This window comes from Parus major, chromosome 1 (assembly GCF_001522545.3).
Source record: "Parus major isolate Abel chromosome 1, Parus_major1.1, whole genome shotgun sequence".
NCBI classification, from domain to species: domain Eukaryota; kingdom Metazoa; phylum Chordata; class Aves; order Passeriformes; family Paridae; genus Parus; species Parus major.
In genome coordinates, this window is record NC_031768.1 from 32,458,353 (window position 1) to 32,475,079 (window position 16,727).

The 16,727-nt window shown below is 36.7% G+C and overlaps 1 protein-coding gene across 4 annotated transcripts in view; it reads right to left on the reverse strand.

The window, feature by feature from the left end:
* Positions 1-16,727, reverse strand: part of HERC2 (HECT and RLD domain containing E3 ubiquitin protein ligase 2) — a 102,443-nt gene that overhangs the window by 44,488 nt on the left and 41,228 nt on the right. For all 4 annotated transcript variants that reach the window (XR_004496946.1, XM_015626999.3, XM_015626978.3 and 1 more), the window contains exons 21-44: positions 15,842-16,026; positions 15,313-15,468; positions 14,863-15,048; positions 13,861-14,031; positions 13,651-13,754; positions 13,392-13,542; positions 12,582-12,796; positions 11,579-11,711; positions 11,355-11,482; positions 11,037-11,232; positions 10,293-10,429; positions 9,624-9,797; positions 9,397-9,533; positions 9,161-9,312; positions 8,548-8,739; positions 7,508-7,695; positions 5,681-5,873; positions 4,887-5,069; positions 4,134-4,318; positions 2,348-2,495; positions 2,065-2,261; positions 1,601-1,831; positions 738-873; positions 41-184 (exon numbers count right to left, since the gene is read on the reverse strand). Coding sequence is in view for 3 of the 4 variants with exons in the window: in XM_015626999.3 (XP_015482485.1) it covers positions 41-184; positions 738-873; positions 1,601-1,831; positions 2,065-2,261; positions 2,348-2,495; positions 4,134-4,318; positions 4,887-5,069; positions 5,681-5,873; positions 7,508-7,695; positions 8,548-8,739; positions 9,161-9,312; positions 9,397-9,533; positions 9,624-9,797; positions 10,293-10,429; positions 11,037-11,232; positions 11,355-11,482; positions 11,579-11,711; positions 12,582-12,796; positions 13,392-13,542; positions 13,651-13,754; positions 13,861-14,031; positions 14,863-15,048; positions 15,313-15,468; positions 15,842-16,026 (4,022 nt within the window). In the remaining variant the exon portion in view is untranslated. The remainder of the gene's footprint in view (positions 1-40; positions 185-737; positions 874-1,600; positions 1,832-2,064; positions 2,262-2,347; positions 2,496-4,133; positions 4,319-4,886; positions 5,070-5,680; positions 5,874-7,507; positions 7,696-8,547; positions 8,740-9,160; positions 9,313-9,396; positions 9,534-9,623; positions 9,798-10,292; positions 10,430-11,036; positions 11,233-11,354; positions 11,483-11,578; positions 11,712-12,581; positions 12,797-13,391; positions 13,543-13,650; positions 13,755-13,860; positions 14,032-14,862; positions 15,049-15,312; positions 15,469-15,841; positions 16,027-16,727) is intronic.

Sequence of the window (16,727 nt, forward strand, 5' to 3'; positions counted from 1 at the left end):
CTAAACAAAGACAGCACAGTCAAGCAGCATTTCAAAATACCTGCAGGATTTAATGCACACTCCTGAACAGCTGGCTGAGATAAGATCTGCCTTAGTGTATCCTGGTGAGAAAGCAGAGCTCGTCCTGCTTTTAGTATGTACAGCTTTAACTGCTGGCACCGCAGCAGATCCAGATCAACTTGACCTAGAAAATTAATATTAGAAATATTAAGCAGCCATTAGAGCTAGAAATCTCTTGTATTAGAGAAAAAGGATTACCATGCATACAACCTCAGCCCAAACGTCAGTTTACATCTTAACTCGCTGTGTACTGCTCATATGAGTCAGTTTAAATAGCACATGGATCAAAAGTCTGCACATATTGTATGACTCATGGTATTAAAAATACTCCCTTCCTACTTTTCCCACCCTGGACAATCATACCGCTGATTTATAACACAGTAAGTGCAGCTGAGATGTTATTTGGACCCAATATTTTATACAAATCAGTAGAGCAAGACCAGCCCCAAATCTTATTTACATTTTTCCATCAAAGATATTTCACTTACAGTGCAGAGCAATTCAGTGTCTAACTAAACTTGTCTCTTAAGTGCCTGTTATCCAGTACTGAATAAGAAAACAGCTAAGGTTCCAGGAGATCCTTTTCCTTATCTATGTTTGCTGATACTAGTATTTTTCTCAAAGCATATTCATCTAACTTCCAATGAAAACAAACAGCAAAAAGCCCCCAACTGTACCTGAAAGACCTTGATTGGGAGACTTCATTCTTTGTTTCTCTATTTTACTTCCAGCCAGATTTACTAGTTGAGCCCAAATGGATAGCATAGGTTCAGTGAAAGGCAAGTTGTTCACATTAAAAGCCACAACTGGAAGCTAGACAGTGGGGGAAGAGCCAGACAAAAAAAAATTAACAAAAAAAACCAGGTAAGCGTGTTCCTAAAATCTCACAAAGTTATTAAAAAGTTTCAATGGTTATTAACTGCAGAAGAGGAAAAGTAGCATTTGTCTTACTGCTCTTGACCAGGAACAACTGGAGAGGATCTCTATTATCTCTATTCCCTACACAGCTCCTAAGCCTGTATTTGTACCACACAATTGCAGGTCTTCTTGGTGAAAAAGCAGAACAGAGTCAGAACAAGAAAGAACTTCTGACTCTGAAGCAGACCAAGCACTTGGCCTGTGCTTTCACTAAAGTTGTATCAACCATATCAAGATTAAATTGCAAATACCCAAGACATTCTACACTAGTTAGCAGATCAAGTTAAACAGAATGCTCCTCTCATCTAAGAGCTACAAACTGCAGTACAATTAATTGGGATTTTAACTCAAGTCAAACAACTCCAGCTTAAATCCCTCTTCCTTTCGCCTCCCCAGCAAATGAGGATTGGGATTTAAAGGTCCTACAAAGGTTTGCATAAGGACCATCTTAGATATGCATTCAGAGCATTGTGTGTGTTGAATGTCAGTGCATTTAGCCAATGAAGAACAAATGTCTTCTTTGGTCCACATTAGTGTTTTAAACCTTCCCAGTATCAAAGCTTTAATAAAACAAACCTACTGGATCCAGGCCAGTGTTAAAGCTTTAACAAAACAAACTTACTGGTTTCAGTTGATTCAGAGGGCACACTCTACACGTTCGCATGTCATAGAACTGCACAGTGATTTTCCCTTTCGGGGTGATGCGTGTCACTGTGCCTTCTCCAAATTCATCATGAACAACTTGTCCACCCAGTCTCAAGCGACTGTCTATGCCACCAATCACAGCCAAGACTGCCATCAGAGCTCCCACCTCTGGATTCTCAGTGTCAGGGAAGTAGTCATCCAACACAGCCTAACAAAGAACAATAAAATTTAACTGTAGGGAGAAAAAATACCCTTCTATCTGCTTTAAAATACAAAGTTAATCACGCATATTTCAACTTAAAAGTTACAACACAAATATATATAAAAATAGAAAAAATGGTTTCAATATTAAGCTTAATATTGTTTACAAAGATTTAGCATTTATAATTTCAAAAGAAAGATTGCTATAAAAATGAGCTTATTTTAAAACGTGGAAACTACCCCTTCTGACTGTTTTCCTGCAAAGATGTGGGTGATGGAGGTTAGCTGAGAGTTGATGTACTTGTTTATGAGTCCATTCCACTGGCTGAGCGAATGCAGTGTCCTCAGCAGTGCCACTATCTCTTCTGCTAAAGTACTACTATGAGTGGCAGTTAGAGATGCTTGGGGCCTGGCCTTTCTCCTCCTCAGAGTTGATTCTGGAAAGACAAAGCAGTGGCACAACAGTTATGAGTGTAAGGCACACACTTCCCATACATAAAAACAAGAGGGAAAATTCCTCTACCTCTGAGTAGTGGGATATCCGAAGAACAAGTACTAAGCAGGCTCCCTAAAAATCCAAACAGTTTTTCCACAAGAAATTTCATGTCTCTTGACCTTTCATTTTTATCCCAGGATGGAAGTACTGCTTTCAGTAAATGTACAGCAAGGATCTAAAAAGAGAACAGAATTAGTGTTATTCTAGTCTACATCACCAAATACTAAAGAAATACTCAAACATATTAAGTACAGAAGAATAACATTCGTAAAGTTTGCTTTCCTTTGTAGTTCTTTCTACAATGCTGATTTCTTTCCAGCTGGAAATTAAAGAGCTACTGAGCCTGAGTTAGCTAAGGGATATTATAAAGGAAGTGGATACAGTTCAGAGTCAGTAACAATTCTGTTGGCACATTTTAATACTGAACCAATCTCTTCAATACTTAGGACATGAGAAACACACACACTGAGAAACAAAAACAAATAGGAAAAATAAGAATATAGAATGGGAAAGTTTGTTCAGATTGTAGACTCAGAAATTAGTATTAAGATGTCTGTCAGAATGAAAGCTTCCAAGTGTTCTGCAAAGAAGCTATAACAGTTAAAATTCATGAACTATAATGCAGACTGGTGGAAGGCAGGCAACAGCAGCCACAGTGACACTCAAAAGTAGCCACTGTGAAACCAGGGCCTCCAACACAGTACAGGAGGAAAAGGCTGGCATCTCTGAACCCAGACACTCAGTGCAGGACTGACAAGGAACAGGGGAAGTTGCAGCACTGCAGTATCAAGGAGCAGAGGAGGATGCATATTTAGAGTAGGAGCATTTCAGGTTTTGAGCTTCCTCATCTTCTACCCAGAAGACCAATACAAGCGACTAACAGCGAAGAGAACTCTTCTTTGGCAAACTTCTGTCAATAACATGTCATTACAGAACTTCAAGGTCTCATCTTTTCGTTGTTCTTCTGTTAGGTGCTGGTACATGAGGAATGGTCTTTTCTCTTGAGTATTCCCTGAACAGCACAGATGACTCTACTGCACTAAGTCCTGGATGATAATAGAAGTCTCAGAATATCAAAAATACTGGTAAGAATCTACTGGAAGATCATGAAAAAATGAACAGGCCTTTATTATACAAGGCTTTAGTTAAATTCTGATGGCTTATTGAGGAAAAGAATAATATGATCTTTTGATCCCCAAGCCTTAAAATTTGGCAGCTATTCCATAACAAATTTTCTTTTCACTCTAATGTGAAAGGCGCTAACAAGATGCTAATGAATGACAAAAGAGAAAGGAAAAAAGAATATAAAAGAATTAAAAGAAGAAATGAGACAAGGGGAAAGATGGCAAGGGAAATACGATAACAAAATAAGATGCAAAGTTATAGCTTCTTAAGAGAGACTGTAATTTAAATATTAACATTCTCCTGTTGAAAGAGGGACAGTAGACAATACATAAATTGGCGACTTTAAATGAAATACAACTTTTTTCTGACAATATACTTGTTATTCTTTCATTTATTCAACTTAGAGGAAATATTACATGTGAGTTTCTGAAGAACAATTTTGGAACACTATTTTGACTTTTCTTTCACTAAAACGAGGGAGTCCATAGCAACCTGAAGGCTCAAAATTCAAGAGATGTAAAGTTAAACATTCCTAAATATAAAGAAAATGTTATCTTTTTCCCAACTAACTAAAAACTGATTTATGGACACCTCCCAGCTGTTTTGTAAAAGACACCTTTCTTTTTAAGACAACTAAAGTCTACTAATTTTATTGCCTATTGAAGTAATTTGGAAATACACACATTACCTGTCTCTGTAGTGAAGCAGCAGTGAAAGATTCATGCCCCTCAACAATTTTCATTAGCAAAGTTATCCACTGAGATGTACTAAGAGTGCTGCACATCTGAGGCATGAGTGCTATGCTTCGAATGAATCCCAACGTGCACCAACTCCTATGCTGTTCTTTATAAACTAATTTATTTGGCAAGGAAGCTAAAAACAAAAAGATATATACATGTAACAGTTGATTTTTTTCACCAGCTATGTAGTTCTCTATATGCTACATGGGACTTTTTTGGACAAACCAGAACACCAAGCTATTTCACTGTCTTTACATAAACTATTAATTTCAGTTTTAGAGCCTGTAATTCATTTTATAAAATATGCCTTTAAAGCAATTCTCATCCTTATGCTGTTTCCTCATTTCAAAGTAGTTAACAGCATTACTTCTGAAATTACAAAAGAGCTGTAAAAAGGAGTATGACACACCCAGTCATGCTGTTGTTGCCAAACACAAAAAGGTTGCTGATAAATTAATTGTCTAAGTCAACAATTCACATCTTATGCATTTCTTCTGCTTTTACTGCTTATATTCTAAGAATGCACAGGACCACTTATATTACTTTCAAAAATTAAGATTTTAAAAGCTCTTACAATGCATTTTCCAGCCTTTGGCCTTAAAAGAATTAAAAACTAGTAGGAAAATATTTACAAACTTACAAGACAGCAAAGCACAAAACAGAAGCACACAGCTCAATCAGACTGCTGCTATGTAACATACCTGACTTATCTATTGTTCCACTCTCCACAAGCATACGGAGCAGACCACACAAAGTCCGAGTAGCATCACTTTGCATGACTTCAGCATGGACACCAGCAGAGAGACACAGTGTCTGCAACAGGTTCACAGTACTTGTCAGCATCATGGAAGTAGGGTGGAGATTCCTTTCAACTTGTTCTCCTTCTGAAGGGAGACACAAAAGGCAAAGGAATATATTAATGCTGAGTTATTTTATTTCACAAAGGTTCTCAAACAAATGTTATGTGAATGATTTGTCAAGTATTTTCTCTGAGATGATCTGACATGAAGATTCCTTATTGACAACTCCAAGAACAAAATATAAACCAGGTATTTTGCACATACATTTTCAAGCTTTTCTCTAGCAATACCCAGCTGAAAAGAATTCCAAAGTATTGCCAAGAATAGGGAAATCCTCTGAATGTATAATTAAGGCATATAAAAATCCCACTTCAGAATGTTATTAACATACATCAAAATGTATACCTCCAGGTATTTGTAACTGAAACTATTTCAACTGAATAATACTATTTTCTCTGAGCCATGAATATGCAATAAATGTGACACCATCTTGTCTATCTTCCTTTCTCACAGTGAAGTTACATTAAGAGAGATTCTGGTCAGAAGTGTACACCTATTAAATGAATTTTCTTTGATGAAGCACTTGCTCCTGTGAAAAAACTATTTTATATTGCAAGATACCAATTTTAAAATTCAACTAAAACTGTGCCTCCACTATATATATATAAATATAAATTTATTTTTTTTTCTTTTACCAGAATCATCCTCAGTATCTGAATCCTCTGTTGTGGGCTGTGTTGCAGGTGGTGGCTCAGCTAATTTGAGATCATATTTTCCCTCCTTTCCCATTCTGTAAGAATTTGTACTTCCAGTGTCCCACTGCACTCTAATCCAGCCATCTTCTCCCAGTTCTCCAATCACACGACCCAAACCTGGTGTGGGTCCATCCTGACAGAAGAGAGAAGATCAAGTTATTCAATCAACAACACTACATCGTACCCAAAGTTCATAATACAGTAATTCAAGTGCTCCTTTTGCTGCTAACATAATGATTAGGAAATAAACATTCAGTGGGGTTTCACAAAAATCAAGCATGAAGTTAGAAAGTATTTCAGAATTTTCAAAAGAATCACCCCAGTAAGCTACATATTTGGACACTCACGATTAGATCTCTTTTATTAGGTCTTACATAAGTGCAAGTTATGTCCTACATAGTTGGAAATTTATATTATTACAGCAAATAAGTTATTCTGTTTCCTGTTAAATGGTAAATTAGCAGAGTCTCACTAAAAGAGAATTTTAAACATCTCCAAGAATGAAGCTAAACAAATAACATAGTTTACGTTAATTCTCCAAGGCTTTTGTGGTAAATGGTCAGAATTGCACAGTATTGCTGTAAGACAGTGAAGGATTGATAAAGCTGGTTGTGAAAAACACAACCTTTGTGATAACCTCTTGCTTCTCCTGCACCTGTCTCCAGCAGGGCCTAACAACTGAGCGATGTCTGGAGTGACACGGCACTCTCGTGCACCGATACAGTTCCAGTGAGGCACAGAACGGTACCTGGGCCCAACCAACAGCCACACTCCTTTCACCATCAAAAACAAGCCTTGTTATAAACCCAGTTCGTTCAGGAGATAAGGATGCACAGAGACCCTCTGATGCCTCAATACAGGGAGGAGGACCAAAGTGTTTATTTTCCCTCTTTTGTCAACTATAAATTCTGGTAAAAGGTAACCGAAACCCTCATTAAGCCCTGTTATTAACTTAGGCACCCCTCAGGATGCTGATGAAGGAAAACATGGGATGTGTAATAAATGCATGTATGGCCAAAGTCACTAAACTCCACCTGTAACATGATTGTTCCATCCCACTGGGACAGGCCAAAATTTACAGCATGAAAGAGTGGCTTCAGGGACAGAAAGGGCTGGAGGGGGAATACTGTCTGTTCAAGATTTGTTGACAGACTGCATCTCTTCTTTTCCCAAAGAGAAACCTTTATGAGAGCTTTGCATCTCCAACAGCATTGGAGCACACCTGGGAATATTAATTTACATACACACAAATGTGAGTGTGTGTGTGTATATGTGTGTGTATATATGTATATAGTGTTATTAGATCTCTTACGATGTGTCAAAACACGTACTAACACTCTGTAGTTAGAGCACTCATCACCAGCAATCCTGAGCCTACTTTTCTGGTGCTTCAATTAACCACACTATTTGTGAATCGGGATCCTGTAAGTCCTTACTGAATCCATGAGATCAACAGAACAGCACTCGTAAGCTGCACTATTTGTGCTTCTGTGCTCATGCAAGTTCTCCTCCAAACGCAGCCAGATTTACAATGCTAAACTCAGCTACAATCAAAAATTAAGCACAGCTGCAAACAGCCCTACTTTGATCTCTGAGGACCAGCTGGAATGCAAGGTTTATTTTCTGTTAAATTCCCATATCCTTAATTCAACATTTTTGGAATGTAAAATGCCCTTAAGTTTGATTGACCAGAAACTTCACAGACACTCCACTGAGCAGAGACTTTAGATAATGACACCTTCAAAATCTGTATGAAAGAAGTTGTACCTGATCACCCCATTTCCAGTCGACCCCTCTCACCACTCTGGTACCAATTTTCATCATGGCTGCCAGCTCTGGTCCAGAAACAGGGAGCTGAACAGGTGTTGTTTCCTTTCTTGATTCTTCTAGGACCGTGGCAGAAGCCCCATGAGAAGAGGCAATCATATCTTCTTCAATATTATCAGAACTGGGTCCTAACAAGGAAAAAAACAAGGAAGAGATTAAATCCAGCTACAGATGTATATACATGCCTTTGTCAAACATAAACTTACAGACACATAAATATGTAATATTGTAATATATTGTGATATAAAAAGCAGCAACAAACAGGAAAGCTGACGAGCAGGCAATATGTCAAATGATCTTTCAGAAAACTGGGGTGTAATGGTTTTGAATGCATAGGAACTAAAATACTTAATTTTGAACAGAAAAACAAGTGACAAATAAGAGACATTAATAATGATGACTCAAATGGCTCAATGGTTCTACAAACAGACTTTCTTTTGAAAAACTTCCAGTGCACACTCCAGTTAAAAACAAGTTACAGGAACAAATGTTTGCTATTATCTAAGAAAACAAAGAGAGAAAAACTGAGGCCACTTGAATCATAGCAAAACACACCAGAGAACTTCTATAACAGAACAAAGAAAGCTTCATGCCTAAACATGCAGACTGGGAACATTTTTCTTATGTATAACAAATGAAATGGAGAGTAGAGAGTAGGCAATTTTTGCTACTTTAATTTTAAAATTTTCACTTTTATTTTCAACAGTTCCACCAAAACTACACATTACCTTAAATTTTAGTAAAGGATGGCCAAAGCAAACACTTAATAAAAAAAAATAATGACCGAATAAAGGCTGCAATTAAGGCTCCTTCTCAATCATGCTTGCAGATGTATCAGGGTATCAGGGTAAAGGTAAATAGCATTAAGCACTATCTTCAAGCAGAAAAGTGACTTTGTAATTTGGGTACAACAACAGGTAAAAAATACAGGAGGCTTGTAAAGCAAATGCTTTCCTCCAAGTAAGAAAGAAGAACTGTACCTATCAGCCGCAGTGTGGTTTGTGTCAAGGCCAGCATGCCAGAATTGAGGAGGAGGCTCAAGGTATTCGCACCATGCTGCAGCGTCAACATGTTCAGCATGACCAGCAGAAAACGTGCTTGTGGAATAGTTCCAAGACTTGGTCCTGCTGGATTCTCATTTGTAATTGTTTGAAGAGGAACAGGCTGCAGACCTAGGTCAAACATAACATAAATAACAAAGTCAGCTGACATTTGGGAGCTACAATAGAAAAGGCTAAAGATTTGTTTGATTGATGGTTTAAAATATTTTTTATTTCCTGCTTGGCTTTGAGAACTTACAAGCAAAAGTTCCAAGAAACTGACTATAATTCGTGTCTAATGGTAAAATGTTACCAAGGAGTAATCAATCACCTCTTGCTGGTAAATCAGCAATATACCCAAACACTGAAAAGTGAGTTAACACGGGGTCAAGGTGGGAAGGTTGGAACAACGCACAAAATCAAAGTAATTCTCAACACAAATCAAGGGAACTGATTTCAACATACTATTTACTTTTTTTTTTTTTAAAAAAAAGCAATAATATTAATGTAAAGCCATTTTCTCCACAGAAAACAGCAACAAGATGAGATTCACCTAGTTCTTTAAACTTTGCATTAGCATCTAGCAAGATGTTCCGGACATTCTGAATAGCCCACGCATACAACTTTCCAAAAGTTACTTCCAGCAGCATTCTGTTAAACGGCGGGATCAGATCAACATCCTTCAAACAGTCAGTAAGAGGCTCCCTTCAAAGAAAAGCAAAAACAAAAATAGGTATTGTTTTCTTATTAAAGAATTGTGAAAGCAAAAGCAGCAAGAAGTTTTTTTACCCTATATTGGCTCCTTCTGGAATAAGCCTCTGCCATCCACAGAACACAGCATACTGCACAGATGGGAGCAAAAAATTTTTAGCTGACAATTTCAGAATAGTGTCTATTCCCTCCAGACGAACTTCTGCTCTTTCCAACTGTCAAAGAGAAAAAACAAATTGCCATACTTATGTAAACTGCTAATAACTGTCATAATTATGTAAGTGGCACATTTTCATTCACTTTACCTGTTTCAGTAAACATTTTCTCATTTTTTCTACATCCACTGGCTCTTCTTTAAGTGCAAATTCAACAATAGTGTTAAGAAGGGCAGACTGTGGATACAAGCCTTGAACATTTTGCTTCAGCCATTTGTATTTGTGGACACCTGTAACTGTACTCAAAATTGGTTGCCATTTATCCTGCAAAACAAGAAGGTAGCACTCTAAAACTTTTTAAACTATTTTAAATTATGCATGCAAAACAATTTCCAAATGTAAAATACTGGGAGGACCTTGGGGATAAATGAAGACTTCTTCAAAGTCAGGAAAGAGCTTAGCATTATTTTAACTCATTATCATTTTACTATTGCTACATAAAATTTCAAATGTGATATGTTCAAAAAAACATCTTTTCTTTTTTAAAATGTCACAACATTTTACTTTGAAATGAAGCTTTATCTAAGATTATTAATTATTTTAAAATTAGAGACGATATCTTTACATACACTAAATACACAGTACAACCTTATTTTTAAATAACATTCCAGGCTTCACTGAAACAACATGTCAGAATTTCACATCCCCAACACCATTATCAGAACATTAAACATCAAGTTATAGCAATCATGCTTTAGCTCATTCTTTTTTCTCTTGTTATTTTTATTGACAAGGTTGAGTCAAAATCTGATATCCTACCTTGGGTGATTTGATTGGGATGGGCTTTTTATCTATAGGTACAGGACTGTGAGGTACCACACAAGATTCTTCTAAATCACTTTCTTCATTTCCTATTTTGGACTCTTCTACATCAGCTGATTCAGATTTTTTTGGCACTACAAAAAAAAAAGGATTATTTTTTCATGCAGTCTGATTAGATTTTACAGTGTTTTACATTTTTAGGTTTGCATGATAACCTAAGCACACAGAATGCCTAAGATTGGTCTTCAATAAAAGGAAATGTACTCTTGGTGAACTCTATATCCAACTGTTACCAAATTAACTCTGGTATTACCTGCAATACGCTTTTATCTTTGAAGACAAACTTGAAAAGCCCTTTGATGTCTGTTCAGAACATTAATTTAGTTCCAGTTAAGTCATTGTTTGACTACACTTTAACAAAATATGATTTCTAAAAAGATGTCACTTCCGGTGGAATGTTACTAAAACCATTTCAGAGGGTCTGATATTGAAGGATCGTTTTTAATACGTTGGAACATAAAGAAACACACCTCAAATAAACCTGACACTTTTGACTTTTGGCTGCCAGTTCTTGCTGCAGGATCTGACATGAAACCACTGGTTTAGAAAACTTCATGAAAAAGCAGCAGAAAGCAAACGGCTTTGATGCTTTGTCTAAGGGGAGTCTCATATAGCAGCAAACCTTGAAAGAAGATGGATTTTCATTGTTTCAAAGATAATACAACATTAATTCTGCCTTACCTCTTTTTTTCCTTTTTTCTCTAATGATTTTCTGAGCTACCCTTCGCCATCGGGGCAAGGAACTAAGGAGTTTAAATTTGGACATTATAGAGAGATCATTGCAAACTGCAGGACGCAGCTCATTGAATAAGAATCTCAAACGCTCAATGACAGGAGCACAAACTTCCTTGTAAGAACGACCCTGTTCCTGATGTGTCTACAAAAGACATTGAAAGATTAAATTATTGTATAACATGCAATAAGATGAACAATACATAACTTCTTAATAAAACACTTCAAATGAAAATTAATCTTAACATCAGCAGCTAAGAGGCTTACCTTAATCAGTGAGCATTTTGCTTGGTAGACAACACGACACACATCCACTACAGATTTTGGTAAGGTTTTGTGCTTTACCTGGTCAACTCCAAGGGTACCAGGATGAACAAGAGACAGTGCTACATGACCTTAATGGGAAAAGACAACGTTTCAATATGCATTTCCAAAACCATCCATATCAGAGTTTAAACTGGTCAAAAGAAACACACCACAAGCCTACCTACCCAAATCTTCATGCTTCAGAAGACAACATAGTAACAGACGCCCTACTTCTTCCACAGGATGCTCAGGAGGGAATGTGATTGGTGTTGTTAAGTGACACTGTTTACAGTATCTCTCAATTTGACACAAGAAGTCCTAAGAAAACACACAACAGCACCTGTTTAACTTTGGATTATGATACAATGAAAAGACTCAAAATACCACAGACAGCATTTAAATTAATAATCTTCACAATCTGAACTAAAATTCCTGAGATAAACTGCACATACTGGGTATTGTAACATACAGCAACTCCAACCCAATACTATAAATACCATACATCCTGTCTCCTGTATGAAGAGCAACGTGACCCAAGGAATAAAGCTACTACTGCTTTGATCTTTCATGAGATAATCAGGTCACCTAATACAATTTTCAATTGTCTTCTGATAAATCATGGGTCATCATTACCAATATTCCCAAAGATTTATTTAGGGGTTTTTTTCATAAAGGAGCAGAACTCAGAGGGTTAGAAAATCTGCATGTATTACAGAAGATAGTAATAAATGTAAATCACAGGGTTTTTCATAATATCCACAATTCCAACCATGTGAAACCTGAACTTCAAGGCCCAAAGGGATTTTTAAAGGCATACATGAATCTGAAACATAAAATACATTTGAATCCTGACAAAAATACTCCATCTTAGTTCAACTGGAGATGAGCAGGATCTCTCAATGCTACTGAAACTTGACATGAGAAGTAATGTATTACTAATTTTTTTTATAAGAATAGCCAAATTTTTTAGTTCTCCCACTCAAATATTCTGAAGAAATAACATACTGTTATGATATTAAGTGCAGTATATACATTTTATATGGATAAAATGTACTCGACCATTCCTTTCACAAAAAGTAATTCTGAAATAACGTTTTCCATTTGTTTTGCTACAACCTTCAGAGAATTTCCACCACCACTACCACCTTTCAGAAACAGTGTTTGTGCACAGAAATACTGTGGGCTTACCTTCACAGTGTGATCCTGAATATTATTATCTGCAATAGCCTGGAGAAAGGGCTGTGAATGGTCACTCAAAGTTAATCGATGTGAGTACAGTTTTGATTTATTTGGGGTAGTGTTACCAGGTGAACTGCAGTGGTCTTCATCTTTTTCCTCATTGTAACTGTAATGAATCTGGCTAGTTTGCAAGCCGCCAGAGAAGATCGATGACTTCAACCATTCTAAAATAAAGAAAACATGAGGGAATATTCTGATCAAAGACTAAGTTATCAAGACTCAATTTCCTCTAATAAAATGAATTCACAGGCTTCAACAACATTTAACAAGTTCCTCATTTGCTGAAACTTTTTCACAGGAAAAAAAAAGTGCTCTGTAACCAAGAAACAATTAACAGGGCAGCCATATGTTTAGATATATAGGGCCTTTGCAATTTTTCTGCCACTAATATTGAATGATACCTTCTATTCACCAAACCAAAACGCCCAATAAGAAAATATCCAATACCACATGATCCAGGCACTCTTAACTGACAACAAACAGGTGAGATAGGAGACTGTGTAACATTGTTTTCTATTCTATGTTGCATACTATGAAATGCTGAATTCAACTGTTCAAAAGTATCTAATCCCAATTTAAATCTTGCTAAATTATTGAGATTTGATGAGTGTGGTACTTGGTGTTAAGAATAAAGAACTCTTAGAGGAGATATCAAGACTAAACAAGTGCTAAATTTTCAGTTAACTTATTTGTCCTTTTTCTTGCATGCTTTGGCAAGTATTTATCACTTCTTAAAGCTCAAAATGACATCCTGCTTACTGGCACATTCAATTTCCAGAGGAGAAAGCGGTGTGCTCATTGCCAGGTAGGAAGCATGCAGTCCAAGGAGAAGACCCAAATTCCGTTCTGTGTCTATCAGAGGCGATGACAAAGTGCTGAGATCTGGCGTTGTAATCACTTCCTGGTCAGGCTGCACAAGAAATAGCAATTGTAAACTAGAACTGAGCTGCAACAAGAAACCTGACAGCAAAGCAATGCTTGACTTTAGTAAGCATTTAGCCATGAATAACAACTTTACCTCTATATATTGGCCAACACAGAAGGCATGCATTGATTCCCGTGTGTCCTCAAATTGCAAAGCAGCTTCCAAAGCAACAACTGGGTCCTCACCAGCAAACTGAGCTAATGAAAGAATGAAGTAATTAATACACTCTCTAAAAATCTGTTCGTTCCACCTGGTTTTGCAACAAAAGTAATTTGTGTCTTTAAGTCAGATGAAAATTCTCACCAAGTATGCTACTGCCAGTTAAAGACTGGGTTTGGAAGTCCTTTATATCATACACTTTCCCATCGATCACTGTCCAAAATCCTCCGTCTTTGTTGTGGTTCTCTAGATCAGCCTTACGTATAAGCGTCACCTCCTCATTATTTCTGCAACTCTGGCCAGTAAAAAATGAACCTATCCATATAAAAGAGTAAAGAGAATTTATCAAGAGAAAATCAGAAAGTAAGGGGTTTCTTTATGAACATTATTTTACTAGTTGCCTAATCCAATTCTTCACATCTGTTCAGAAGCTGCTTATTTTTTTATATGCTCAAAAGTAAAGTGGCTATTAATATGTTCCTGTCTACATATTGTGCAATTAAATTGTCTGAATACTGTGTTCCTTTATGCACCAATCTTTAATGCCACCTAGCATTGCTCAGCTATATGGCTGTTTTGTGTGGAGGTAGAGCAGAACAATCAGTTTTCTGGTAAATCACTGCTCTAATCACTTTTTCCTCCAAATTACTTTGGTTTTATTAGTCATTTGCCTACAAGGAATTTGTTGTATATTTCATTTCAGTTTAAATTCAGATTTTTTTTTATTACTAGAGAAGCCTCTCTTTTGACTACAGACACAGCTCATAATGCGAAGTGCCCTGAGAAAATAAAAATTCCTTATTTCAAAGCTTTCACATGACTCATCCTTTTGTATTACAGACAGAATTTAGTAATAAAATGCCTATATGTACTACTCAGGTTTTCACTAACTTCTCATACTGAAAATATGATGTAAACTACTTCTTAAAAAAGCTGCATCTGTACTCTGCTTCACACTACCTTTATATGTAACTTCCTTAAGAATGTACTGACAGAAATAAATACTGCCTTATTACTGCCATGTAATTTGGTTACTAAAACTTTGTACTGTGAAGTAGGATTCCCTTCCTGAGAGTAGTTCATGAACCCCTACCATTTTTATACAACTCCTTTATGAAAGCAGTCCAGATGCTGCTAAATTCATACCCATTATTCCTGGCCATGCTAAATCCTCATTGTCGTCCCTTTCCTTTCCAGGGGCTAAGTGGTTAAATCTGTCTAGATGTTCCAGCAAGCCAGCCAACAGAGGGATAGCACCAGCTTCCTGCATTAATCCAGCATTTTTACTCAGGAGTAGCACTACAGAAACCACCAGTTCTGGAAGAAGAATGCCTAAAACAAAAGATAAACACAGAAGACACTACCATTTAGTTCAAGTTTTACATTCATTGCACTGCAGAAGTAAATCACAATTAATATATTCTGCTTTAGACTAGTGTTGAGTACAAAGCTCTTGCCTTCCTCACTGAATTCTCCCTCCTTTTCTCCCATGAACCAGAAAGTTAAACTCACTCCTTCTCAGTCATTTACAACTTTCAAGAATGTCTTAAAATTCTGTGAAAGAGGAAGAAAAGAGGACAACAAGCAAAAATCTACCTGTTAAATCTCCATCCACAACACAAGATACTTCTGCAAAATGCCTATGACTAGTACAAGCAATGCTGGTTGCCACAGGAAGTATATCACTAATGTGTGTGCACAGAAGAGCAGTGTATTTCTTCAGCAAAGAACCAACACCTAAGAGGTCAGGACCTGTATAAAAATAAAGGAAGAGCACAGAAAACCATCACATAATCATACCTAAAAAACAGACTTCAAAAGCTGACAAACTCTTTTGAAATTATGCCGCTTGATATTAGCTCTAATTTCAGAAATCATATATTTTAAAAAATTTATTAGAAGTTTATTATCTAGATCCTATTACCTAACCAAAAAAAAAAAAATTCACTTACAGAAAAAAATGCGAGTAAACTACTTTCAAACACTGTTCAGACAGCAACCAGGCTGATAATTGAGACAGTAAGATAAACTAAAATAAGAAACTGCCATCCTGTAAAAGCTATTACAGAAATACTTGGGGAGGGGTCAGCAGTTATTTGCTTTTATTTTTAAAACCACAACTTACTGTATGTATTAGGAACCTGGCCAACACAATCTGCTGGGTAAAGTTTGCTAATAAGGAGACGCTGAAAACGGAGCAACAGGTCCAGAGAAGCAGATCTCTCCTTGCTATAAAGTTCTTGGTCCATGCAGGAAGAAATGCGACGAGCAACATCTTTTAGTTTGGCTATGGTCTGTGAAGCGATGTTCCTAAGTGGTATAAAAGTATCACTCAAGAGGAGCTCAGAGTGAAGATAGCCCACAGCCCATGGGTTAAGCTTTTGCTACAATTTTGCATAAACATATAAGAAACCTCTACAAAGTTTCTATGCAGAACTTTCACTCAAAAAAAAAAAAAAGGCAATGGTTTTGTGGATACATTTGAGTTAACCAGATTTGTAAAATACCTCAAGTTTGTGCTTTTTGTCATGACTCACTACAAAAGATAATATGACAAACTTCAACAAGAGACTGCAGTGAAAGCCATGACACTTCATAGCTCAAAAGAGTCTCAGTATTGATTCAATTACATGGTTGCCATAACAATTAAGTGAAAAAGTACAATAAATTTCTTGGTAAACTCATAATTATTTCCTGCCACACATGCTGTATGTTAAGTATTCCTGTAGCTCCTCTGGTTGATATAAAGCAGCTTTGTTCTCAGCACCCTAATTGGTCATGCATACACAATTCTCAATCAAGAATTTAAAATTGAGGTTTCTTCCCCGCTTAGTCTCCTTGAGGCAATTCTAAATAAATGGAACAAAATACTCAGTTCTAAACAACTTTGCAGTGATTCTCACACTTTGTAAGGACAGTCTTTTAAACATTTGTCCTGTATTTGGTACAAAAGCTTTCAGATACGTCTTTCAGAGAAGAAGTATCAAAATCCATAAAAGCAAGGCAGCCTT